This window comes from Hyperolius riggenbachi, chromosome 5, assembly GCF_040937935.1.
Source record: "Hyperolius riggenbachi isolate aHypRig1 chromosome 5, aHypRig1.pri, whole genome shotgun sequence".
NCBI classification, from domain to species: domain Eukaryota; kingdom Metazoa; phylum Chordata; class Amphibia; order Anura; family Hyperoliidae; genus Hyperolius; species Hyperolius riggenbachi.
Window position 1 is genome coordinate 420679949 of NC_090650.1, and position 27310 is coordinate 420707258.

Genomic DNA, 27310 nt, shown 5'->3' on the forward strand with positions numbered 1-27310 from the left:
GTCGCCATGGCGGCGGGGCGGGATGACGTCACAGACGTCGGGACGTCATAGGGAATCCCGATCCGCCCCTCAGCGCTGCCTGGCACTGATTGGCCAGGCAGCGCAGGGGTCTGGGGGTGAGGGGGCGGTTCGGCGGGTAGCAGCGAATCGGCGGCGGTCGCAAAGTGCTAGCTGCGTGTGGGGAAAAAGATATTATGCAAATCGGCCCAGCGGGGCCTGAGAAATCCTCCTGCGCAGGTTACCCCGAGCTGAGCTCGGGATAACCGGCAAGGAGGTTAAAACGATCCTATTTTTTATTCTGACTAAAAAACGTAGCAGCATGCAGTTTTTTTTTTTTTTTTAAATCGGAATCAAAAATTGGATCGTATATAAAAAAAAAAGAATCTGAATCGCATGCAGTGTGCAAGAGGCCTAAAACAGATCACAAGGAATCTGTTGTGTGTAATCGGGTAACACCTGGGTGCTGTAAGAACTGCATGAACCCAACCTGCTGAGAATACAGAGAGGACAAGGGGCAAAAAAACCACCAAGGTACCTCCCCTTCCAAAATTGCCATGAGGCCTCCTGGGGTCCAAACTCCTCCCCACTGTACCCAATCTCCGCATTTGGGCAATGCAGGTGGGTGTGGCCACAGCTTCAGAAGACTTTGCATAAGAATGGCAGCGGCGGTCTTGCCAATATAGAGGGGTGGTGTTTTAGAGATCAAATGATTTACATGTTTGCAATTGAGTTATTGCTGCTGACACCTTCTGATCCTGGCAGTTCTAACACAGGGATTTACATTATGGGTTCATTCACCCTATATATTTACTATCGTCTCCTGTACAGCAAGTGCCAGTTCCTACTGAAATTTGTGTTTTAATTTTCATGGTGCAGGTGTTTTGTTGATCACGTTTTATTATAATGTCAATTGCTGTACGGTATTTGGTTCCCATGACTGCAATCAGACATGCGACAAAGCGCGGATGCTGCACATGTACAATTTTTGCCGCTATCGCATTTCAATCCCAACTGCTACAATTAAATGGTTGTTTCCAAGTGCATCAAAGGAACCACTTTACAATCTGCAGCGGGAGCAGGCCATTGAACTCTATGGTATTAAAAGTCACTTTTCCACTTTGATCTGCAGTCAGGTGAAAACTAATGTCTAGAACATACCATGCAATTTTCCATCAGATTGACAGTCAAATCGATTATTTCCGACAGGTGTGATCTGATTTTCAATCGGTTTTCCGATCACTTCTATACAAAATTGCATCGTGTGTACAAGGCATTAAAGAAAACCTGTAATGAGAAAAAGTTCCCCTGGGGAGTACTCGCCTCGGGTGGGGGAAGCCTCCGGATCCTATTGAGGCTTCCCCCGTCCTCCTGTGTCCCACGGCGGTCTCGCTGTGCCCTCCGAATAGCGGGGATGTAAATATTTACCTTCCCGGCTCCAGCGCAGGCGCAGTATCGGCTCTCAGCTCGGAGATAGGCGGAAATAGCCGATCGCTGTTGGGCCGCTCTACTGCGCAGGCGCAAGTCTCCTATGCCTGAGCAGTAGAGCGGACCCAACAGAGATCGGCTATTTCAGTGCTGAGAGTTGCAACAGTGCCACCTGCTGGAGCCAGGGAAGGTAAATAAATCTAGCTTGTCAGCCTTGTCGGGGGAGGATTGCGGGAGACTTCGGGGGAGCCAGCGCTGGACTGCCTGCAGCTACAGGGGATGGGGGAAGCCTCATTGGGACCCTGAGGCTTCCCCCTACCGAGGTGAGTACCCCCCAGGGGATGTTTTTTTCAGTACAGAGTCTCTTTAAGCTATTGCTGGAACAAAAAGGTTCCTCTGCGTGCCCAAATGTACAGATAACACCTGGATTCTGATGTTGGTACAGGTTTCAGGATTAAGCACACAGGTGTTATTTTCTAAAGCTGCGTACACACGTGCGATAAAAGTCTGTTAACCAGTTCCTATAAAATGGACATTTTAAACAGATTTTAAAAACGCAGTGCAAGCACAACAGTGTGTACAGTCCCAAAGGGCACTTTTATTTGCTACAGGTACACTTTAAAACTCACAGTTACCAAAGATCAGGAGTCAGACACTTACCAGCTCATCACACTGTTTCGCTTTTAACCTCTTCGCGATGTCACCAGCCGTCTCACCAAGCTGGTTTACTGTAACAGAAAAGCAGGCATGATAGTCAGTATAGGCCTTTTTTTTTTTAAGGATTTAAACAAACGCCAAATACATTTTGCTTCTGATTCAATAATGCATGAAAAGCTTCAGAAATATTGTATGACTTTTAGAGGGAAGGTCTTCAAGTCTCAGAAAGCAGCCTGCTCTGGAAACAGGAAATGCAGTTGAAAACAAAGAAAACCGACAATCCCCCATGAGGAGATGGACTGGCCCAAAACCTGTCGGTTCTGTCAGATTTTAATTGCCTACTTTTTTTCGCAATAGTGGTCCTTTAATCTTCCAGCTGTGCTCCTGGCCAAGTGAATCTGGACCAGGCGGCGTGCGTGAGCAAGAACCAGGCATGCCCAGTAGGGTGAAATCACTCCTGCACTTTTTTCCTCTGGGCACGAGCACTTAATTTTACTGGTCATACGTGAACCTTACTTGCGCACACTCAGTCCGGCTGTGTTCATGACCGGAAGACACCTATCTGACTCACGCTGAGCGGAATAGGTTTAGAGGGAGCCATCACTGAAACGGTGGACTGCAGAAGGACACTCTGGACAGTCCAGACGATTCCCAATATTCAGGTAAGTATCTAAACTTTTTTTTCTTTTTTAATTCAGTGTCTCTTTAAGTTGATAGTTAAGGGACACCTGAAGTGAAAAAAAAAATTGTGATGTAATGATTTGTATGTGTAGTACAGCTAAAAAATAAAACATTAGGAGCAAAAACATAAGTCTAATACTGTTTCCAGTACAGGAAGAGTTAAGAAACTCTAGTTATTATCTCTATGCAAAAAAGCCATTAAGCTCCACGACTTTCAAAGTCGCAGAGAGGGCTGTCTTCTGAAGTTTATCATCTCAACTGTCAGTGAAGAATTTTCATTTTGTCTGCCAGAGGACAGGTGAATAGTTCACAAGACTGCTCTGAAAAAATCATTTAGAACGCAGAGTAGTGTGTAAACTGCAAATATTAAAGAATGATGCACAGTTCTAAAACACACTATATAACTGAAAATAAAAATATGAGAATATTTTCTTTGCTACTAATCTTCAAGTAATTATCCGTACTACACAACCAATTCATTATATCATATTTTGTTTTCGCTTCAGTGTCTCTTTAACTGATAAGTGAAAGAACGCTGAATAAAAGTTAAAGCAGACCTAAACTCGCACAGGAGAGATGGATAACACAGAGAAATCCAACCTGTGTGTGTTTATAAAGAACAGCCTGTCTAATTCTCCCTTCTCGGCAAGTAATGAGCAAGTGTAATTTGAGCTGTCAGCTGTCTGTCGAGTTGTAAACACAAGAGGTTAACCCTTTCTGAGCTCCCAGCAAACCAGGAAGTAAATACACTGCAGGATATCTGCGCTAGTTCTGTAAGTTGTAATTAATAAATATTTTTCTTCAAAAGGTTATTATGCTGTTGGTTATCTTTTAGAGCAGAGAGGAAGTTATGCGTTCAGGTCCACTGCAAAAAGGCATGGAGTCTCGGTGTATTTGTATAGCTAAAGGAAGCTATTGCTATGCCATTTTTTTTTTAAGATAGAGTATACAGCGGATATAGGATAGTCTAGAAGACATTTCAGAGAACTTGTGTGGAAAAGTTCTCTCTCCAGCTGCTGTGTCACTTGTGGGGTGGAGTAGCTGGGGTCAGACACCATAACACAGATCCTGTGTATAGCAGTCTTCAGACAAGAACTGCAGGAGCTACTGAAAGCCATTGCATTTTATAATAAAGCTGTTTGATGTCAGTCTGGTCTCACTGGCTGCAGTATGGACCCATTCCTGTGACTGTAGACACAGTTTCGAGTCCTTCTGAAGCACTAGTTGGTGTGCACTAGTTGTGGTGCTGGCTAGTAGTGTTGATCATAATGAGTCATTTCAGTTTCATGAATCTCAGTCAGGGCCGAACTTACCATAAGGCACTGTAGGCACGTGCCTACAGGCGCCTGATGATGGGAAGGTGGCTCATTCCCCCCCCACCCTAGTGCCTCTCTCCTTCCCTATGCAGAGTTCCGTGCAGAGTGTAAATGAGAGGTTACTCCAGTGTTCTCCCCAGGCTCTTTTAGCCGGGTGCTCCACCCGGCTAGATTTGGTGACCACCCGGCTGTCATCGGCTCACCTCCTCCTATGCTGTAAGCAGAGTTGCCCTGCATTTTCATCTCGACCCACCCGGCTACTATTTCATGCCACCCGGCTGGAAAAATATTCTGGGGAGAACACTGTACTCACCCTGCTCTCAGCATTCCACTGACCCGATCACCTTACAGCCAGGGACGCCTCTAGCTTCCTAATACTTGGGAGCACCTCTAGCTACTTCGTATTAGGTAGCAAGAGCTATCCTCAGTATTAAGCAGCACCTGTAGCTACCTATGATGGAAAAGGGAAGTAAGGGAGAAGTGACAGTGGCGCCGGCCAGCACACTTGCAGTGGGTTCGGTGGGGGTTTGTAGGTTTATGGAGGGGGAAGTCTAGAGTGCCAGGACATCCATGCCTATTGTGTTTGAGCCATTGTGTTTGATTGTAATTATGATTTTGTAGGTAATCTTGATTTTGCATCACTTTGCACAGGTACATAAAGGTGACATACCTGATTTTAGATTTTAAGGGGTGGAGACAGCGTTAAGGCCTCCCAGGGGCTGGCATTTACTTATCCGAGAAGCATTCCTGATGGGTACACACTCCCCTGGTGGTATTGACTCTAGGTATGATTTAACTAATGATTTTTTTATGTATAATCTATGCTTTATTTGTGGGTGTTTCATAGTTTTCCTATTACTGTATACCCTTTTCTGCTTCATACTTCTTTCAAATGGGTATCTCTTAGTGATTATTAGGATTGTATATGTATTGCTAATACGATTTTATATTTTATTTATTGTATATTGCATTTTATTCTTGTCTCTTTACATTTGGGACCACTACCATTGTTAGGGGAGGAGCTATGTACCTTTAAAGAACTCCTCTCTGCTCTGACCTTTAAAGATTAACATTTATTTGTTACAGCTGATACGAATCCTGCAATAAATCTGCAGTGTGTCTAATTCCTGCTTTTATGGAAGCAGACACAGAGTTAAAATGCCGTGCTTACAAATGAGCTGCTCTGCCAAGGCTTGCCAGCTGATACCGCTGAGAGAGAAAGTTACACTTGTGATTATTCACAGATAAAGGGGAATTAGACAAGCAAAACTCTGTAAATACATACAGGGTGCATTTCTCTGTTTTCCTTCTGTCCTGTGCAAGAGTTCAGGTCCGCTTTAAGAAGGCCGTTTGTACAGATATGACTAAGGCTGATTACTGGCCCAACACACGTGTGCCTTCCTGCTTTTGCTACAATTAGGTTTCTTGTTTAAAGTGTACCAGAGATGACATGTGACATGGTGAGATAGACATGTGCATATACAGTGGTGAGCATACAGACGCCTGTGCTGTGCTCCTTTTCTTTTTTCCCTAACTGAAAGTTTATAATTCGCTATGGAACTGACAGTTTTTCTCCAGTCAGGACTCCGTCGGCTCACGGATACCAAATTACACCTAAAAAACCCTTTCCTACGCAGATACCTGGGCTAGATAAAAATGTCAACAGTTCGTGTATTTCCACTCTGGGAATCTTGAGACACTGCAATTGAGGAGAGACTTTGAAACATTAAATCTGCTCTGTAAATGTTTATACATAAAATAAAACCTTGCGATATCTAAAAGTGTCATTTTTAGGAGTAGAAGGACAGATCCAATTGTTTATCTCAGTTTATTTTCATCTCTGGTTCACTTTAAGCAAAAGACAACTTCTCGGTGGTTTGCAGATTCATACTTATCGAATAATTACTATTACAATACAATAACATTTCTATAGCGCTTTTCTCCCATAGGACTCAAAAGCGCTTAGGCTCTCTCCGATTCAGTAATTGGTTCAGTATTACATGCAAAATTAATTTTGCAGTAGTCTGAAATCTGGCGTTACAATTTAGCACCATTTTTCTAATTTTTACTGCAAAAGTACTACTAAGCAAAATCAAGCTCATCACTACTGACTGAAATGACTACTATGTGAAAGTATACCCGAGGTGACATGATGAGATAGACATGTGTATGTACAGTGCCTGGCACACAAATAATTATGCTGTGTTCCTTTTTTTCTTTCTCTGCCTGAAAGAGTTAAATATCAGGTATGTAAGTGGCTGACTCAGTCCTGACTCAGACAGGAAGTGACTACAGTGTGACCCTCACTGATAAGAAATTCCAACTATAAAACACTTTCCTAGCAGAAAATGGCTTCTGAGAGCAAGAAAGAGATAAAAAGGCTGAATTTCTTATCAGTGAGGGTCACACTGTCGTCACTTCCTGTCTGATTCAGGACTGAGTCAGCCACTTAAACATACCTGATATTTAACTCTTTCAGGCAGAGAAAGAAAAAAAAGGAATACAGCATAGCTATTTGTGTGCTAGGCACTGTACACACACATGTCTATCTCATCATGTCACGTTACCTCTGGTATCCTTGAAATCTGAGCTCGTCACTACTGATTAGTTGAGTAGCAGGTCACATGACCAGCGTGCACGCCGCACTCACCCAGGTCTATAGTTGGTTTTCCCCTCAGGAGCAGTTTCAAACATTCAGGCTTGTTATAGATGCAGCAGTAGTGTAGTGCCGTGTTGCCTTTACTGGTCGGCTTATCTAAGTTTCCACTGCAGGGAGAGACAGAGGAGAGAAACCAGGACAATTAACAAGCAAGCAACAACCCAACAGTCATCAAAAGAACTCCGCCTCTCATATAATGGCGGGGAGGAAGGCACCCATAATTAAAGGGAACCTGAGGTGAGAGGTATATGGAGGTTGACCTATGCATTTCCTTTTATACAATACACATTTCCTGGCTGTCCTGCTGATCCATTGCCTCTAATACTTTTAGGCCAGGTTAACACTGCGACGCAAACACAGCATATGCGTAAAGTAAGCGCATCGGCCTAGGATTCGCTGGCATCGTTCACATGGGCGGATGATTTGTGTCGCCACCTGTCTGCTGGTACCTCCCCCGATTCTCTCGCTCATTCCGGAGACAAGGAAGCACAGGGCTTCCTGCGGGTTGGTAAAAAAAATAAAAAATAAAAAAAGCCCATGTGAATCCTAACTAGAAACAGGGAGGAGTCTTATGGTCCACCATGAACCAATGAGAATTTTCCTGTTGCAGGACGATTCACCCCCATGCTGGTCACTGATCCCCTGCAGTGGGCCGAACAGTGGCGGTAGAACTGAAAATCTGCGGGACAGGTGAGTGTTGCGGCGGCGGCGACAAGCCTTGTGGGAACAGACTAACCAACTCCCATAGGCTTCCACTGTGTCGGATTTGCAGCGTACTCACGATCTGGCTGCAGAAAAATGGAGAAGGTCGGGACTATGAATTTGCGGTCCAGTTAATGTGTCCTGTGTTTAGTTTGGCAGTTGTTGTTTTTTGTTTGTTTGTTTTTAATAATGTAGGATGCATTTACTGTCTGTTATTGCATTGAATTCCATTCCGGTAAAGGCAGCGTTTTTCCCTGTAGTGTGAACAGGGCCTAAGCCATAGACGCTGAACAAGCATGCAGATCAGGTGCTCTGACTGAAGTCTGACTAGATTGGAGCACACACCTGAAACAGACACTACTGCAGCCAAACAGATCAGCAGGATGCCAGTCAACTGGTATTTTTCAAATGAAATAAATATGGCAGAAGGGCTGAACAATTTTCGTTTTTAAAGCGAAAATCGTGATCAGGGGCTTGACGATCTGAAGAGTCTTGTAAAAGTAATACCTTTTAATGGCTAACTGAAAAGTTAAATTATGCAAGCTTTCTGGGATCAAGAACTTGCAAAGGATCCTGTGTTTATATGACTGCAAGAAGCAATGAGTACAGCAGTCCTGGATTCCCCCTAATGAAAGTTAGGCATGCAGAAGGCTGTCACAGAATTCCATCTAGTTAATAGATCATTATTTAGCTAGTTCTGCGTGCGACCATTATAGTAGTCCCCACACAGCTCAGACAGAAAGCAAAACCGACAGATAGGCAAGATCACAGCATGGAGAGAAAGTCAGATGAATACTTACCAGTTTTGTACTAAGAAGTCAACTAAGGGCAGGGAGGTCTGGTCAGCAGTGCGCACTGCAAAGTGCAGAGCGGTTTCACCTGGCTCCTGAAAGGACAAAAACTTTCCGTCAGAAACACGAAAACGAGATGTCTCTGGGCATCAACACAAGATATCCCCCAAACAAGGAGATAAAAGGAACCTTGAAGTAAACATCGGCAACATTATCCAATAGTAAGGCACGGCTCGCATCTGCTGTTAGACTACGTGCGGCCAGTGGGAGAGGACAGCGTTGTGTCCGCACCGATGGTGCAATGTGGTATAGTTGGAGCCCAGGGCAGATGCATTACCTTCATAGGCTGTATGTGGGAATGCATCCGCCTGCCCAGATTATCACAGATTGCACAGAAGTGCAACCTGCTTACTGCAACGGATTCATTGCAGACTGACAAGTGTGAACAGCTCCTGCACATAAAATAGGAGCTGTTTACAGTTTTGTGATGAGTGGAGAATGGACAAAAAATGTCCTTTCTCAGCTCAAGTGGTAACTAAGCCTAAAGAGCACAATGAGACAGCAGTGGTGATGTCATGCAGATCATCTATTACAAATCTATGCCTAACATATGATGCGGCAGTAATAAATCCCTCTCACATTAGAATAGATCTGCCCGGGATCCATCTGATGGACTGTGGGGTTTAGGAGTCAGTTTTAAAGAGGAACTCCAGTGAAAATAATGTAATAAAAAAAGTGCTTCATTTTTACAATAATTATGAATAAATGATTTAGTCAGTGTTTGCCCATTGTAAAATCTTTTAAATCCCTGATTTATATTCTGACATTTATCACATGGTGACATATTTACAGCTGGCAGGTGATGTAGCTACTGCTTGCTGTTTTGGCAGTTGGAAAAAGCTGTAAACAACTATTTCCCACAATGCAACAGGGTTCACAGACAGGAAACTGCCAAGAATACGTACTCAGAATTTCTTTGTGGGAGGGGTTTCACCACAATATCAGTCATACAGCGCCCCCTGATGGTCTGTTTGTGAAAAGGAATAGATTTCTCATGTAAAAGGGGGTATCAGCTACTGATTGGGATAAAGTTCAATTCTTGGTCGGAGTTTCTCTTTAAGGTGCGTACACACGCACTACTACAGAGAACGACGGGTCCGACAGACCCAACCCGCTGGGCGGTCGGTCCCCCGCTGAGCGGATCGTTCAGAAACAGACATATCAGTCTGCAGACAGAATGTACACACGCACTACTGTCGGGAGAATGACCGCCCAGCAGGAGGGTCTGACGGACCGTCGTTCTCTGCAGTAGTGCGTGTGAACGCACCTTTAGGAGTAAGAAGGGAGATAAAATTGCTTATCTCATCAGTTTATTTTCACCTTGGATTTCCTTTAAAGTCATTGGGAATCGTTCATGAAGACAAAAAAAAAAACAGATACTTACCTGAGGAGGCTCATTAGGACCCAGAGCCTTCCCTCTCCTCTCCCGGAGCCCTCGTAGCTTCCCCGTTTGAATCTCCCGCCGCGGGAGACGTCGGAAGTCTTCGGGAGCCGAGTCCTACAGATGACAAGCGGCTCCATACTGCGCAGGTGTGAATGCGTGAGAGAGGACTCTCGTGCAGAGTAGAGCGGCTCATCCTCATGGATAGTCGGGCTTCTGAAGCCTCCCTTCGGCGGTGAAGACAGAAGATTTGACCAAACTGGTCAAATACTGCTACGGGCCATCCAGCACTGGAACGGGGACCAGGAGAGGAGAGGGAAGGCTCTATAGGACCTAGATCCTTCCCTCTCCTTAGGCAAGTATCTGGCTTTTTAGTTCTGGAAAGGTATTTACCTCAGGCGGGGAAGCCTCTGGATCCTAAGGAGGCTTCATCTGTCCTCCTAAACCTCAGGGATCCAGCGCTGTCTCTGTTTTAGTGCCTGCAAATTTTACCTGCTGTGATCCTACGCAGATGAGGCTTTCCGATGGGGCTCAGGTGGTAATAGCTGAGCACGATCGCCTATTTCTGCCTGAGCCTGATTGGAGAGCCGCTACTGAGCCTGGGCAGGAGTGCGGTAGGTAAATATTTACCTTGTTGGTGTTCGGGGGCTTCCAGCGCTGGATCCTGGAGGGTGAAGAGGATGGGGGAAGCCTCATTAGGATCCAGAGGCTTCCCCCTCCCGAAGGTTTTTTTTTTGTTTTTTTTGTTACAGGTTTGCTTTAATTTTAACTTTAAAGAGACACTGAAGCGAAAAAAAATTATGATATCATGAATTGGTTGTGTAGTATGGGTAATTACTAGAACATTGGTAGCAAAAAAAAAATATTCTTATCTTGTTATTTTCAGTTATGCAGCTACTTGCAGTTTACACATTACTCAGCATTCTAAAAGTTTTTGCAGAACAGGCAGTGAACTTTTGACCTGTCCTGATCTGTTTTCTGCAAAAGAAAAACACAATACAGCTGAGATAACCTAATCAGAAGTCGGAGATCTCCACAAAGTCACAGAGCTCAATGGCTATTTGCATAGATAACAACTGGAGTTTCTTAACTCTTCCTGTACTGGAAACAAATATTAGACTTATGTCTCTGCTCCTAATGTTTTATTTCTTAGCTGTACTATACAACCAATTCATTATATCTTTTTTTTCACTTCAGTGTATCTTTAAGAACTTCCGAGAACACCCAATCGCAGTGTTATTTTGGTTCTCCCAAACCTCAGAAAATCCACTGTGCACCCATTGTTGTACCTTTGCCCACCTCCATAGCAACAGAACAGATTCGCTAGTCAGAAGGCTAGCAATGGATCTGTACAGCATCGGTCCCCTATTTGTCGTTCGAGGGATCATTTCCCGACGGGCGACAATAATCCCAAGTGTGTACGTAGCTTAAGACAACAGTAACAGCACAGATGTTGCCATTCTGGCAGGTTCCCTCACTGTGCTTACCTGTCCAGATTCCACCAGTGGTTCTGTGATCTCTACTCCTTCTGCATAGACTTGAATTAGTGCAAGTAGATCCCTCGATTTCACAGCTTCCAGGAGCTCGCTGAGCTTCTCTGCTCCGGACGCACACATCTTCCGGCAGAACTTGTGCTCCACATACTTGGCTGTGATATACTCTTTACGTGCGGTCCTGGCGGGAGAGACACTGGATAAAGCATAGTGCTGCAGAAAAAACATCCTCAACCAGATGCTTAAAATTTTGAGTTGATGAAAACTTTGCATAAATGGATTTTGATTGGTCCATTCCAAAACTGAATACATTTGCAAGAAAGTAGCATATAGCTTGCCGTGACTCAAAACAATCAGCATCTCAGTGAACATTCCTAGTGGTGTACTGGTAGTGGTTTTGCATGGATGGTCAGCTATCACCTTCTTAATTCATATCAACAGATGTCTCTAGCCAATCACTTTATTCTGCACTTGGTTAAATTGTTGCTGCAGCAGGTAGTACTAAACTGTACATACTGGAGGCAGCATAGATCAACACACACTGCAGCTAGTTTACTATCAGTACAGTCACAGAATAACGACTTATAGTGTACATACCGGTGACAGCAGAGATCAGTACATACAGCAGCTAGTTTTCTATCAGTACAGGCACAGAGTAACAGCTTATACTGTATATAATGGAGGTAGCGGAGATCAGCACACACTGCAGCTAGCTTACTATCAGTACCGGCACAGAGTAACAGCTTGTACTGTACATACTTGGGGTAGCAGAGAGCAGTGTACAAATCGGCTAGTTTACTATCAGTACATGCACAGAGTAACAGCTTATACTGTACATACTGGGGGTAGCAGAGATCAGTGTACACATCAGCTAGTTTACTGTCAGTACAGGCACAGAGTAACAGCTTGTACTGTACATACTGGAGGTAGCAGAGATCAGTGTACACATCAGCTAGTTTACTGTCAGTACAGGCACAGGGTAACAGCTTATACTGTACATACTGGGGGTAGCAGAGATCAGCACACACTGCAGCTAGTTTACTATAAGTACATGCAAAGAGTAACAGCTTATACTGTACATACTGGGGGTAGCAGAGATCAGTGTACACATCAGCTAGTTTACTGTCAGTACAGGCACAGAGTAACAGCTTGTACTGTACATACTGGAGGTAGCAGAGATCAGTGTACACATCAGCTAGTTTACTGTCAGTACAGGCACAGAGTAACAGCTTATACTGTACATACTGGGGGTAGCAGAGATCAGAACACACTGTAGCTAGTTTACTGTCAGTACAGGCACAGAGTAAAAGCTTGTACTGTACATACTGGAGGTAGCAGAGATCAGTGTACACATCAGCTAGTTTACTGTCAGTACAGGCACAGAGTAACAGCTTATACTGTACATACTGGGGGTAGCAGAGATCAGAACACACTGTAGCTAGTTTACTATCAGTACAGGCACAGAGTAACAGCTTGTACTGTACATACGGGGGCAGCAGAGATCAGCACACACTGCAGCTAGTTTACTATCAATACAGGCACAGAGTAACAGCTTATACTGTACATACTGGGGGTAGAAAAGATCAGCACACACAGCAGCTAGTTTACTATAAGTACATGCAAAGAGTAACAGCTCAAACTGTACATACTGCAAATGAAATGTCAGTATTATAATAATGGGGTAAAACAAATGATGAAAGTAAATGATATTATTGATTGGAGCTGCACATGTAAGGATAAGAAAACCAGCACTTTACAGTTTGAGTGAAGCTGCAATGTACAGCTTAGTGGGGTTTGCTATTGGCCTGATACTTACATATCACTGGAGGGAGTAGGTTTTGGTGACGGAGAGGGTAGATTCCCTTCCATAATTTCATTGAAGCTATTGTTTCCTACATTCTTGGCCAGCTGAAAAGAAGCAACATAAATATGATTATACGGCTACGGAAATCAAGATAATGATGTGTGAAAGGGCAGCAGTGGCTGTATTTCATTGGTCCATTTCCAAGCTGGGTTCATTTGCATATAATTAACATAAAACCTGCATAAACCATTAGCATAACATTAGCATTCCAGTGACCTTCTCTATAGGTCAGCAGGCTGCCCCTCCCACTCCCCCCTGCAGAACAAATACTCACCAAGAGTTCAGAAGTGCCTAATTTGTCTAATTCCAGAGACTGGATCCTAGAGATGTGGACACCCATTTCCCTGTGGATTCCGGAACATTCTATACACGTTAATATTCCCAAGTTAGTGGACAGCCATGTCGGATCTGCGCATAGAAGGCAGAAAAGAAGTTACACAGAGGACCGTGGAAGAACGCACAATAAAACGCTGCGTGCAAGAGACCATATGACCCTATTACCACAGACACAGAGCGGCTTGCACTTCTCTAGAACCAATACTGAAAAAGGAAATGCACTCAAAACAATACAAATTAAATTTTTTCACTATATTTATTTATAAATTACTGGCAGGTGATATCTGCCTAATGTTTATTTACTGAGAGTTTCAAAGCCAAAAAATAATCTCTGGTCTCCCAGATGCTGGAAAGCTCCGTGGGAGGGTGGGGTTACATAGCAATATATATGATATAGGAAGTGTTTCTGATATGAAAGCTGGGATATTTAACATAAAATTATTTTACTGCATTATACTATTTGTCCCCTGGGGGATACTCACCTCAGGAGGGGTAAGCCTCCGGATCCTTTTGAGGCTTCCCCCGTCCTCCTCGGTCCCACGACGGTGGCGAAAATCCTCCCGGAGCGGCGGCGATGTAAATATTTACCTTTTGGCTCCAGCGCAGGCGCAGAATCCGCTCCTTCCCACTGAGATAGGCGGAAATACCCGATCTCTGTCGGGCCGCTCTACTGCGCAGGCGCAAGTCTCCTGCACCTGCGCAGTAGAGCGGACCCAACTGAGATCGGCTAATTTCGCCTACCTCCGTCAGAAGAGCCGCAACAGCGCCCCCGCTGGTGCCAGAAAAGGTAAATATTGAACAGGCTGTCGGGTCGCTGTTCGGAGGGCTGCAGTGAGACCCCCGTGGGACAGAGGAGGACGTGGGAAGCCTCATTAGGATCCGGAGGCTTCCCCCTCCTGAGGTGAGTACCCCCCAGGGGACGTTTTTATTGTTACAGTGTCTCTTTAAGGGATTGTTCACACTACAAGAGCTTTTTAAGTGCTAATGATTTGAAAAGCTCTTGCTAATGCATTACTTTTCTTTTTTTACAGAATCACATCCCTCCATTGAGAACACATACATAGGATAAAATTAGCAAAAGCTTAGAAAAATCACAAAGCACTTAGGGGGTGTGTTCACACTACAAGAGCTTTTCCAAGTCCAGCTACAGAAAAACTTTAGCATGGTTTTGATCTGGAACTTATCTGGGTTTTCATGTCGGTCTGTGTTCATGACTGAGAAAGGATTAACCCTGAGGAAGGCGGCCGTGTGTGCCGAAACATGTTGGTTTGAGCATAAGGGTACAGTGTAGAGTGGGCCTGCATATACAGGTCTGCGCAGGACCCACTGGGAGCACGGAGGAAGTGATGTCACTTGCTAGGAACTGTTATGTGTGAAAACAGCCATATAAACACATGCCAAACTGACAGGACACCTTTGTATGTGTGAACCATGCCCGGGACTTGGTTCATACATAAAAAGGTGTTCAGTCCTGTCAGTTTTTGACAGTTGGCACCAGTTTTGTATGTGTCTCTATGGGTGCGTTCACATAAAAGATGTACATTTGCAGGCTAGTCAGGTAAAACTGCTAGAAAAGGATGCAAAACTGACAGGAAAGGACACGACTAGACCGGAAATGTGCAGATTTATTGAGAATCAGGCCTAAGTAACTCAGTCACATGCACGATTGCAGGACTTCACCAGGGCTGTCCCTACTCTCTGGAACTCGCTCCCACCAGCTATCAGACTCGCCCCCACCTTTAATACCTTCAAACAAGCTCTCAAGACTCACCTTTTCATACTCGCACACCCCCCCTAACACCAGCACCATAATATGTTCTGTTAGACACCCTCTCAAAAGATGCACCTGTTGTCTCCACCCCCACCCTTTAGATTGTAAGCCTCTGGCAGGGCCCTCTCCCTTAGTGTTTCCAGCTTGATTATGCAATCTGACAATCACCCCTCTCGTGGACTAGAACAGTCTCTATTTTGACCTATGACACTATTGTTATCAAATCATTTGCACGATCTTATTTTGTTGTGAGTTTCCTGTATGTCCTACCTTTTATGTTACCCATTTATCTATTGTGCAGCGCTGCGTAATATGTTGGTGCTTTATAAATACAATAAATAATAAGTAGTGTTTGGGCAACACTCCTCAACACTGTAGGGTGGCCTACTGAGCTTAGTGGCTGCAGCTCTCAAGTGCTTTGAGTCCAACAAGAGAAAAGCTATACTGTACAAACGTTAGGATTATTATTATTATTATTACTTTCTACTGCATCTACTAGTCCCTAGGTTCTCAACATGTGGTACGCGTACCCCAGGGGGTACTTCTGATGGTTCCAGGGGGTACTCAAACTTGATATACTTAACCAAGAATAACAAATACAGAGTTTTAGAAAATGATAAATCCTATATAAACTACACAAAATTAGTATTTTAGCTATTTAAAAGCAATAGTAAATGCTTGGAAATTGTTTATAACCAATTATTATGTACTATGATTAAATATATATTTGTCAAGGGGTACTTAAGATAATGTTTACTATGCTACGGGGTACTTGGCAAGTACAAGGTTTTAAAAGGGGTACATACCAATAAAATGTTGAGAAACACTACTTTTGCTATAATTTAGAAGTGCTGTACTAAAATCTATCCACCAGATGGCAGTGTCTACCCACGGATGGAAATGGAAAGGAGAAAGAATTTGCAGAAGAATTTCAAGGTTACAGTGTCAGTGTGGCTGCAGAGTTGTTTGCCGCCCGTCATGCATAAGAAGTAGGGGAGGAAAAAAAACCCAAACGTTCTATAGCCGCAAATCCAAAGCTCCCCTATATTTTCCTTCATTTCCAATGTATGTTGTTTTTACAGAAACTGGAAGCTGCTGCACCTGGGGACAAATTCTGACATTTTGCTCCATTGCAGTGTCTCCTGCTGCGGTTTCATCTGCCTCCATCTGTGCTGTTCCGCTCCTCTCAGCCGGAACGATGCGGAAAGCGTCATGCGGAACAACACGCCGCCAGGTAATAGCAACACGCTTCCAGCCGAGAGGAGGGCAAATGACAGAACAAGACACTGCAATAGGGACAAGAGCCTCAGGTGAGTATACCTCCTAAACACCATTTCTAATTATTACTATGAGGAAGGAGGCCCTGGCTGCTAAACACCAGCAACAATCATCAGAGAAAAGGTGGCCCAATGAATAAAAAAAAAAATCCCCAAACTAAAGTGAGAGGGCGTGGCCATTGTCTACTAAGGATGTCTCTAATTCAGAAAGGGAGCAGCCACTGACTACAAAAGAAGATTCAAATGATAGAAGCACTGAAAGTGACACTGAAGTGAACAAAATCCTCATGATATAATGAATTGGTTGTGCAATATGGATAATTAATAGAACATTAGTAGCAAAAGAAAACAGTGTGATATTTTTATTTTAAAGTATATAGCTTTTTTTTTTATAAAATTGCATCATTGTCTAATAATTGCAGTTTCCACAATACACTCAGCATTTTAAAGGATTTCACAGAGCTAGTGACCCTTTGAACTTTTCTCTGCAGAAACACCATAAACAAAGAAGAAACAATGAGTGCTTCAAAAGACAGTGTTGTCCACGGCTTTCAGAGCTCAGTGAAGCTCTTTTGCACAGATAACAACTGAAGTTTCTTAACTCTTCCTGTACTGGAAACAATATGAGACTCCTATCTCTGCTGCTAATGTTTTATTTATCAGCTGTACTACACATACAAATCATTATATCATCATTTTATTTTCATTTCAGATTCCCTTTAAGGCCTCTTGCACACTGCAAGCGATTCAGATTCCGCTTTTTAATCGGTTTTTACTTCTGATTCCGATTTGCAGTTTGCTCCCTACACACTGCAAATCGGAATCTGAATCGGATGTAAACACTGATTAAAAAGCGGAATCTGAATTGCTTGCAGTGTGCTAGAGGCCAAAAGGGCACTTGAAAGCATGGAGGCTGTCAAATATAGAGTTTCTGGAGAGTGTAATAGTTAAAGTGAACCAGAAACGAAGCACCCTCATGTATTTTACCATATAGATCAGTGGGAACATTAGAGAAAATACCTACCATGCTTTCGGTTTCATTCTGCACTGCACAGCTTGCTTCTAATCAGATATAATGGCTCAGCTATAATGATTCCTGAGCAAAGCCAGACTGAATGCTCAGTCAGGGATTTTATCAAGGCTGGTAAGAAGCAAGCTGAGCAGTGCAGAAAGAAACAGAGAGCAGGGTCGGGGTTTTCTCTAATGTTCCCACTGATTTATTTGGTAATGGTAAAATACATGAGGGTGCTTCATCTCTGGTTCCCTTTAAGGGCCCTGCCTCTGACATAGGAGACATGGGTTTGAATCTCTGGGAAACGCGCTCTGCTGCGCTGGTCATTGTAGTCAATGGCCCACTCAGGAATCTCATGCAGTTCGCTTTCCACGTTCGCAATTTCCCTGCGATTTTAAATCTGACAGCATCTTGCATTTTTCCACAAGACCTGGGAATCGCATATCTACAGTTAATGAGCTCTTTTACACCAGGGTTGGTCACATGACCAGCGTCAACACAAGTTTAAGAACAAAAATGGCAGAGCCCAGATCCAAACATCATTGATATAAGTTTCACTGGTCACCTCGGCATAGCTGGTCAGCTTAAAGTGGACCTGAACTCTTCCACGGATAGAAAGAAAACAGAGAAATGCACCCCTGTATGTATTTAGACAGTTTGTCCAATTCCTCCTCATCTGTGACTAATCACAAGTGTAATTTCATTTCTCAGCTGTATCAGCTGGCTGCCTCAGCAGAGCAGATCATTTGTAAACACAGAACAGTAACAATATATCTGCTTCCATGAAAGCAGGAAGTAGACACACTGCAGATTTATTGCAGGATCTGTATCCGCTGTAACAAAGAAACTTTTTTCTGTAAAAGTTATTATGTTGTTTCTTATCTTTTAGAGCAGAGAGGAAGTTCTGAATTCAGGTCTGCTTTAAAGAGAAACCGTAACCAAGAATTGAACATTCATCCCAATCAGTAGCTGATACCCCCTTTCTCATGAGAAATCTATTCCTTTTCACAAACGGATCCTCAGGGGGCGCTGTGTGGCTGATATTGTGGTGAGACCCCTCCCACGGTGTGATGTCAGGACCATGGTTCTGACAGACTGTGGGAGCCTTGTTGCATTGTGGGAAATAACAGCTGTTTCCAACTGCCAAAAAACAAAAACAAGCAGCATCTCCTTCCACTGACATCACCTACTAGCAGTAAAATTGTCAACATGTGATGAATGTCAGAGTGTAAATCAGGGAGAGGAAAGATTTTACATTGGGCAAACACTGAATAAATCATTTATACAATATTTTTATACAGGTAAAAATGAAGCACTTTTTTTATTACATTATCTTCACTGGAGTTCCTCTTTAAGCAATTTTACTAAAATCACTTTTAAGATGATCACTTTGGCAAGAGCTTCAGATCACACTTATGGTGGCCATACATGGTACAATTTTTTCATACAATTTTACCATTTCTATGTAGTAGAAGAGTAAACTGAGTGAATATATTGAATAGATACTATAGGCAGATCCCTTATATTACATAGAAATGGTAAGATTGGATGAAAAAATTGTACCATGTATAGCAGGGGTCTCAAACTCGCGGCCCGCGGGCCATTTGCGGCCCTCAATACAATATTTTGTGGCCCTCGCCGGCAAACGCTTCCTTATAGTTCGCTTCAGTGCTCCCAAGTAATCCGCCGCATCCCCGCCGATAAACGAGGGCTGCAGAGCCCCCAAATCGCCCGGGGGGCAATCCGCCGGCATTTCCTGGAAGGGGCAGAGCTTTCAGCTTCAGCTCTGCCCCTCCTGACGTCAATCGCCGCCTCTCCCCGCCCCTCTCTGTGAAGGAAGAGTGAGAGGGGCGGGCAGAGGCGGCCATGTGCCGCGATTGTGAAATTCCTTATGCGGCCCAGCCTCACCCTGACTTTGCCTTCTGCGGCCCCCCAGGTAAATTGAGTTTGAGACCCCTGGTGTATGGCCACACTAAGATTGAGGATTACCTGCAGAGCCGCAATCACAGCAGGCATCGTTTCCCTGCGTTTTCTGTACATCGTCTATGATCGCTTTCGTCAGATCCTCGTAGCTGCTCTCCCCGGAGCTCTGCTCTCCGCGGAACGCCATGTTAAGGGCTTCTTCTTTGCTATTGGTTAACACTGATATCCAACTGTTAAACACACAAAATAAAATGTACTTTGAAAATTCCGCTTCCAGGGACTAAAGACCTCCACACACGTTAGATGATCCTCAATTGAAATGATCGTTCTACATCACCGTAGCTGCTGCACACTGCTGTTTAGCATCCCATAACGGCAAATTGCTAAACAATGAACTACAAACGAGCACATTATACCTTACCTGTGCCGCAGGACGCCGCTCACTCCTTGCTGCCTGTCATCCCCCCTTCCCTCTCCGCTGTACAGTACACTTTGCTCGGTGATATGTATGCTATCTATACTGCATTTGTTCCTGAAATGTCACCCTAAGGGTCATTAAAGTGTAACTGTCGGGCATAAAATCAACAATCAATTCTTTATTTTTATCCTGTAAACAATAAGGATGCTAACCAGGCAATCCAAACGTTAAAATCACTATTATTTTTCTTGTTGATAAACGATCATTCTCCAGTTTACTTGACTCTTATTTGGTACATCTGCCGCACAAAGGAAGTTGCAGGGCATCTTTTTGTTTCTTGACTTCCCCTCAGACTTAAAGAGAATCTGTACTCTAAAATTCTTACAATAAAAAGCATACCATTCTATTCATTATGTTCTCCGGGGCCCCTCTTTGCTGTTTCTGCCACTCCCTGCTGCAATCCTGGCTTGCAATTGCCAGTTTTAGGCAGTGTTTACAAACAAAAAACATGGCTGCTAACCAGCATGTGACTCATACAGAGCCTGGAGGGGGCATGGAGAGGGTGTGTCTAGCTTCTACCTATCACAGCAGAGCAGCACATTCCAACCTGACTGCCTGAGCCCTGACAAAGCCGTCACAGGAAAGAAGATTAGATTTTATAACAGAGATAATTCTGTACAGCCACTGTGCAACTAGGAGAGGCTGCAGTAAGACAGACCACATTAGAACAGGTACTTATAGGATAGAAGAAATAAGGCTGAACATTTTGTTACAGAGTCTCTTTAACTAATGCAGCCTGATTGGCTGAAGCCTCTTTCCCTCCTGTTTTTCCCTCCCACACCTCTGTTCCTCTCTGATTGGCCAGTATTTCTCATGCTGAGACAATGCACTTTCCATGGTGGAGGGCGGGCAATGCATACACAATCAGGCAGAGGAGAGTAAGGGAGGAAATTACATCAGGATTGGCTTCAAAATAGGCACAGCTAACATGGGAAATGCTAAGAAGGATTTTCTCTTTTTTTACTGTAGAAAAATCACTAAAATGAAAACGTGGTCAGTGCAATACATATATTATGTAAGCAGAGCAAGTATCTATCTACTTACAGTATACCTGGCAGCCCTGCTGAGCTATCTGCCTGCAGAATCACACCAGAAACAAGCATGCAGCTAAATCTTGTCAGATCTGACGAAAATGTCAGAAACACCTGATCTGCTGCATGCTTGTTCAGGGGCTAAGGCTAAAAGTATTAGAGGTAGAGGATCAGCAGGATAGCCAGGCAACTGGTATTGCTTAAAAAGAAATCAATATGGCAGCCTCCATATACCTCTCGCTACAATTCTCCTTTAAAGAGAACCAGAAGTGGATGTTAATATAAAAAGATTGTTACTTTCGAAGTGGGAAGACCCTTCCAGAGGCTTCCCTCTCGGGGACCACCGCCACTGCCCAGGGAGTACGGCAGGGACAGCGCAGTAGTACAAAGCGGCTCTGGCTTACTCAGGAAGGTGCAGCTGTACTCGCACAGTGAGGCCCACATCATACAAGGCGGGGGTTGTGGCCACTGTAACTTATTCAGCACGTTCCTGTCGGATATGTTCCAGAGGTCCGCACAAGGCAGCGGTGGGAACTAGGGCTGGTCAATGAGATGAACATAATTTCAAGTTGATGCAGGATTATGCAATTATTGTATGAAAATGTATGCAGCTTGAACATGGACCAATCACATTTTACCTCAGCAGGATTTGATTGGTTCATTTTCAATCTGCATACATTTGCATCAAGCTGCATCAACTCCAAAATTATTTGGATCTTATTGACCATCCCTAGTGGGGACCAGGAGGATGTTTTGTAAAAATGTAATTTTTTCAAAATAAGGAGAAAGGAAATTGGCCTCCTCTGTCATATCCCAGAACCCCAGTGACTGAAGCCCCGCCTTCCTGCACAACCTACCATGGTTGTCAGCCCCTAGCAGGGAGGCGTGGCTTCAGACTAACCAGTTTGTGAGAGCTGAGAGCAGACAGCGATTGGTTACTGTGAGGGGAAAAAGGAGGAGTTATGATCTGGAATTTTGTAAAAGCTGAAACGTTTTAATTTATTTATAATATTTTTATGCACATCTGACTTAAAATTCTCTTATATTAAAAGCTTCTAAAACAGGAATGTTGGCTTTGTGTTATATTTGTCTTGCCTACGTTTTACCACTTTTCCACACTTTGTATTTTGTACACAAGATGAGAAAACATTCTTTCATGCATGTAAACTTAGTGGAAAGTTTCACGGAGTTACCGCCATAGTCTCCACTGCTGTTGTGCTGCCCTATAGACACAAGGGATCACAGTTTGATGACTGAAGGGACTGGAAGGCATCGGAAATGGGCCAATCAGTTCTACCCGACAGTTTTGATTAGCCCAGTTCTACGCTGCATACAATTTGCATGCAAGCCAGTACTACGAGCCTCGTCAACCATTTCCCTGATAATGCCTAACCCCCATGGCAGCCGGCTTTCTAGAAAGGTCACCAAGGCCTGGGCCTTGGGCGGCAGCTGGCCGAGGGGCGGCTGGACATGGAAGAGGACTTGCTGCATATGGAGGAAGAAGCTTCCAAATTGAATACAAAGGTTGCAAATAAGGAGCAGCACCTGGAAATAGGGAACTGCTGCCAATGGACCTGTATAGAACTGCAGGAAGCTGCTGTACAGGAATGTTAGACATGGAGGAGGGGGCTGCACAGGGAATAGGGGGGGGGGGGGTTGCTGCACATGGAAGTGGAGCTGCAAGAGAATTGGCCTGGGGGCGGAAAAAGTATAAATCCAGCCCTGTTCCAGCTACAATTACAGCCTTAGCGCCGACAGTGAATGTCCCGGGAACTGAGACAGCAGAGCAGAGGTGCGGATTACAGCAGCTCCCGTATAGTCTATAGAATAATGAAGAGAGCAGCAAAGCCTCAGGGAAGTAACGCTTCTCCCTGAGAGGTTTACAGTTACACAGCTCCCCTTTCACCTGCGCAGCCACTTCACCCGGAATCCAATACAAAGCTTCACTTACGCAATATAATCCTGCTCGTCCTCCGCCTGGAAGTGGTACGTTCTGTTGTCTGCAAAAGAGAAACACAGAGCTTTACATCCATCCTCCAGACCAAATCAATCGCTAAAATAATAACAGAGAGCTTCACATCCATCCTCCAGACCAAATCAATCGCTAAAGGAGAAACAGAGCTTCACATCCATCCTCCAGACCAAATCAATCGCTAAAATAATAACAGAGAGCTTCACATCCATCCTCCAGACCAAATCAATCGCTAAAAGAGAAACACAGAGCTTCACATCCATCCTCCAGACCAAATCAATCGCTAAAGGAGAAAGAGCTTCACATCCATCCTCCAGACCAAACCAATCGCTAAAAGAGAAACACAGAGCTTCACATCCATCCTCCAGACCAAATCAATCGCTAAAAGTCAAACACAGAGCCTCCAGACCGTATCAATCGCTAAAAGAGAAACACAGAGCTTCACATCCACCCTCCAGACCAAATCAATCACTAAAAGTAAAGCACAGAGCTTCATATCCATCCTCCAGGCCAAATCAATCTCTAAAAGAGAAACACAGCTTTACATCCATTCTCCAGACCAAATGAATCCCTAAAAGAGAAACACAGCTTTACATCCATCCTCCAGATCAAATCAATCCCTAAAAGAGAAACACAGAGCTTCACATCCATCCTCCAGACCAAATCAATCCCTAAAAGAGAAACACAGAGCTTCACATCCATCCTCCAGACCAAATCAATCGCTAAAAGTCAAACACAGAGCTTCACATCCATCCTCCAGACCGAATCAATCCCTAAAAGAGAAACACAGCTTCAAATCCATCCTCCAGACCAAATCAATTGCTAAAAGAGAAACAGAGCTTTACATCCATCCTCCAGACCAAATCAATCGCTAAAAGAAAAACACAGAGCTTTACATATATCCTCCAGACCAAATCAATCGCTCTTTATTCATATGTGCCACAGACTGCCAGACTGGGAGTTATACAGCCTGTTAGTATGTGGTGTTTATCTGTCATAACTGCAGATTAAAGAGGAACCGAGCTAAACAACAGCTCTGATTATAAAGAGCCCACAGCATGGAAAATAGGAAAGACAACAATACCACCGAGCTAAAACTCATTCATTGCTGAAAATTTCTAAAAGGTGGGTTCCTGTATCAAACTCAGGCTATCACCATCTTGAAAATACAAAAATAAACCCACATGCCATTTTTCTGCTTTTGCAATTCTGGGAGCTTCCTGAAGAGGTACTCCCAGGAGCACTTGTAAGTTTGGAACCCTTAGGGCCCATTTCCACTGCCCAGATGCAATCACATTGCAACCAAGGATGAGCTCTGGATCAAATCCAAATGAGTTTCATTCTAAAAACATCCTCAAATTAGTGCAGCTGAGCAGGTGTGTGCAAGGGGAAGGTGGGGGGGGGGGGGGGAGGAGATAAACTTACCTAGCAGTCTTCTTCTTTAACTCATCGCACAGTGCATTCCAAGCCGCGTCACGTGACTACTACGCTTCCTCCTTCAACCTGGAAGGAGGAAGCGTAGTAGTCACGTGACCGCGGCTCAGAACGCAACATGGGAAGCGCTGTGGGATGAGTTAAGAAGAAGGCTGCTAGGTAGGTTTAAACACGGGGGCCCCCCCCCCCCAACAAACACACACCCGCTCAGGTGCACTAATTGGAAGATGAGGTCTGATTTAAACTTATTCAGATTTCATACAAATTTGATCTGGAGCTCATGGGGGGGGGGGGGACTAATTGTTCAATAAGGTAATTTGTTGTTCAGTGGACATTCAGTTGTGTCCTACCCTTTGTGACCCCATGGACATCATGCCAGGCCCCTCTATGCTCTTCTGCCTCTCGAATGCTTGTCCAAGCTCATGTTTGTTGCTTCCATGATGCTATCTACCCATCTCTTTCCCTGCCGTCCACTTTTCCTTTAGCCCTCGATTTTTCCCAGCATCAGGGTGCGTTCCCAGACAAGCTCTTGTTCACTACCCACAAGGCCACACCTAAAAGGCGTGTGCAAAAGCCACAACACTGGTAACGGAAAGTGACTTACGTGATATCAAGTCGAAACATTTCTTCTCATCCGCGTTGGGTTTCACCTGGCAGGTGAGCAAGTTCAGCTTTGCAGGAGGCCTGTTAGACTGGAAGAAAAAGATTTGTAAGCAGAAGACTTGAAAAATATAACCCAAAACTACAGCACGGAATGACTCAGCAGAGATCCTTCAAAAGAGGAGTGATTAAAATATGTATTGAGCATGGTTTGTCCCTCTGCCATAAGCAGCACAAGGCTGGTTTTCTACACCTATCTGAACAGAACATCTGAGTTGGCATTTCTAAATTTGTCTCTAATTGTGCCACTTTCTAGCCTGTCGTATTTATCCTGATGTTGCTCTCTCCTTCCCTGGCTGTCCTACACAGGCTAGCTGTAATTGTCCGGGCAGCAGGAGGGGTGGAGCTACATCTTGCCTGTGTGTGCTCTACCTACTGCATTTGAGAACAACAACAGAAGTGTAACTGGAATGATAAGACAACACTCTCACTGTGAAAGCTTATCACTACATTAATAGTTAATAAGTAAATAGTAAAAGTTAATAAGGCAAGCTTTTTGTTAGTGACTTAACACTGAAAGAGACTCTGAAGCGAGAATAAATCTCGCTTCAGAGCTCATAGTTCGTAGGGGCATGTGTGCCCCTGCTAAACCGCCGCTATAGCGCCGCTAAAAGGGGGTCCCTTCACCCCCAAACCCGCCCACTGCGACACTTGGTCGCAGACTTGGTCGCTCCTGGAGGCAGGGCTAACAGCTGCAGCCCTGCCTCCAGTCGCGTCTATCAGCGGCGCATCGCCGCCTCTCCGCCGCCCCTCTCAGTAAAGGAAGACTGAGAGGGGCGGGGGAGAGGCGGAGATACGCGCTAACAGACGCGCGTGGGGCAGGGCTGCGGCGGTTAGCCCTGCCCCAACCAGGAAGCGCTCCCCCGCTGAAACGAGGGGATTTGGGGGTGAAGGGACCCTCGTTAAGCCGCGGGATAGCGGCGGTTTAGCAGGGGCACACGTGCCCCTGCTATCTATGAGGTCTGAAGCGAGATTTATTCTCGCTTCAGACTCTCTTTAAAATACCGATCGATGTGTGGTAATAAGTTTTCATTTGCCTTACTATCACCAGCATGATCTTAATGAATTATGGCCAATCTCTTAAGGTATACATACATCTAGCAATGATTGACCATGTGATTCAATCATTTGAGAGAATCGAGAGAGAATAGAGTGTGTTCTAGAATTCCCAATGGCTAATTTCACGTTGAATTGATCAGTTGATTGAGCAGGATGCAAGATATCACTCAATCGCACAGGAATCTGCTACTGTTCACATATCATTCGATAGACTCAGTATCAAATTTTGCATTCAGAGCATGGAGACAACATTGGTCAGATCAAATGTGAAGGTGAATCGTATAGGATATCGTTTGTAGTGTGTAGGTCACTGGTCGATCGACTTTTGATCAACCACACTGAAGTTGATCGCCCAATAACGTTAATCGCTTAGTCGATTGAATCAGAATCGCTAGATGTATGGCTACCATTAGCAGTCTTTGCAAAGGCAGGAAACTGCCATGGCAGTTTTTCAGAAAGGGGACAAGGCTAACCAACAAAACCTGGATTTTATGGCAGTTTTTAGATATTTTTTCCTGCTATTCCGGTATAACTGCTGCTGCCTGTGCTGATACTGAGAGGGTTGTGTTTTTGCACCAGAGGTCAGCTTTAATGACAGGGGTAGCAGGAGAGATGTTTAGGCGTCCGCCCACTGAACCTAAGAATGTGAATAAAGTGCTGATAGAGGAGATGATCTGTCAGTAGTTTCTGACATAAGGAGACAGCGTTCTCTGCCAAACCACACACAAACACAACAAGAGATCATGTGTGACACAGAATGGAAGAGCAAATATTTAGACAGCACGGAAGCCCCGCAGCCTTCAGCACATCCCGTATTGTGAAATCGCCCATAATCCCTTCGTGCAGTAATGGATTAAGAGGTGCAGAAACAAAGATAACCTCATCCACAGAGCAGAGACCAGGGATAGAGACAAGCAAAGGGTATGTGACCTGGGAAACTCTGCTACCCCAGTGACAGCAGAGACACACATACAGGGATATATCCTATTATGTGACCCGGGAACTCTGCTACCCCAGTGACAGCAGAGACACACATACAGGGATATGTCCTATTATGTGACCCGGGGAACTCTGCTACCCCAGTGACAGCAGAGACACACATACAGGGATATGTCCTATTATGTGACCCAGGGAACTCTGCTACCCCAGTGACAGCAGAGACACACATACAGGGATATGTCCTATTATGTGACCCGGGGAACTCTGCTACCCCAGTGACAGCAGAGACACACATACAGGGATATATCCTATTATGTGCCCCGGCAACTCTGCTACCCCAGTGACAGCAGAGACACACATACAGGGATATATCCTATTATGTGACCTGG

At 44.4% G+C, this 27310-nt stretch overlaps 1 protein-coding gene across 1 annotated transcript in view; it reads right to left on the reverse strand.

The window, feature by feature from the left end:
• ASAP1 (ArfGAP with SH3 domain, ankyrin repeat and PH domain 1) overlaps positions 1–27310 on the reverse strand; it is a 187288-nt gene that overhangs the window by 22091 nt on the left and 137887 nt on the right. Inside the window, exons 15-23 of the mRNA XM_068238413.1 lie at positions 24868–24955; positions 22809–22857; positions 19415–19578; positions 13304–13437; positions 12982–13073; positions 11160–11346; positions 8241–8326; positions 6730–6845; positions 2086–2153 (exon numbers count right to left, since the gene is read on the reverse strand). Coding sequence (XP_068094514.1) covers positions 2086–2153; positions 6730–6845; positions 8241–8326; positions 11160–11346; positions 12982–13073; positions 13304–13437; positions 19415–19578; positions 22809–22857; positions 24868–24955 — 984 coding nt within the window. The remainder of the gene's footprint in view (positions 1–2085; positions 2154–6729; positions 6846–8240; positions 8327–11159; positions 11347–12981; positions 13074–13303; positions 13438–19414; positions 19579–22808; positions 22858–24867; positions 24956–27310) is intronic.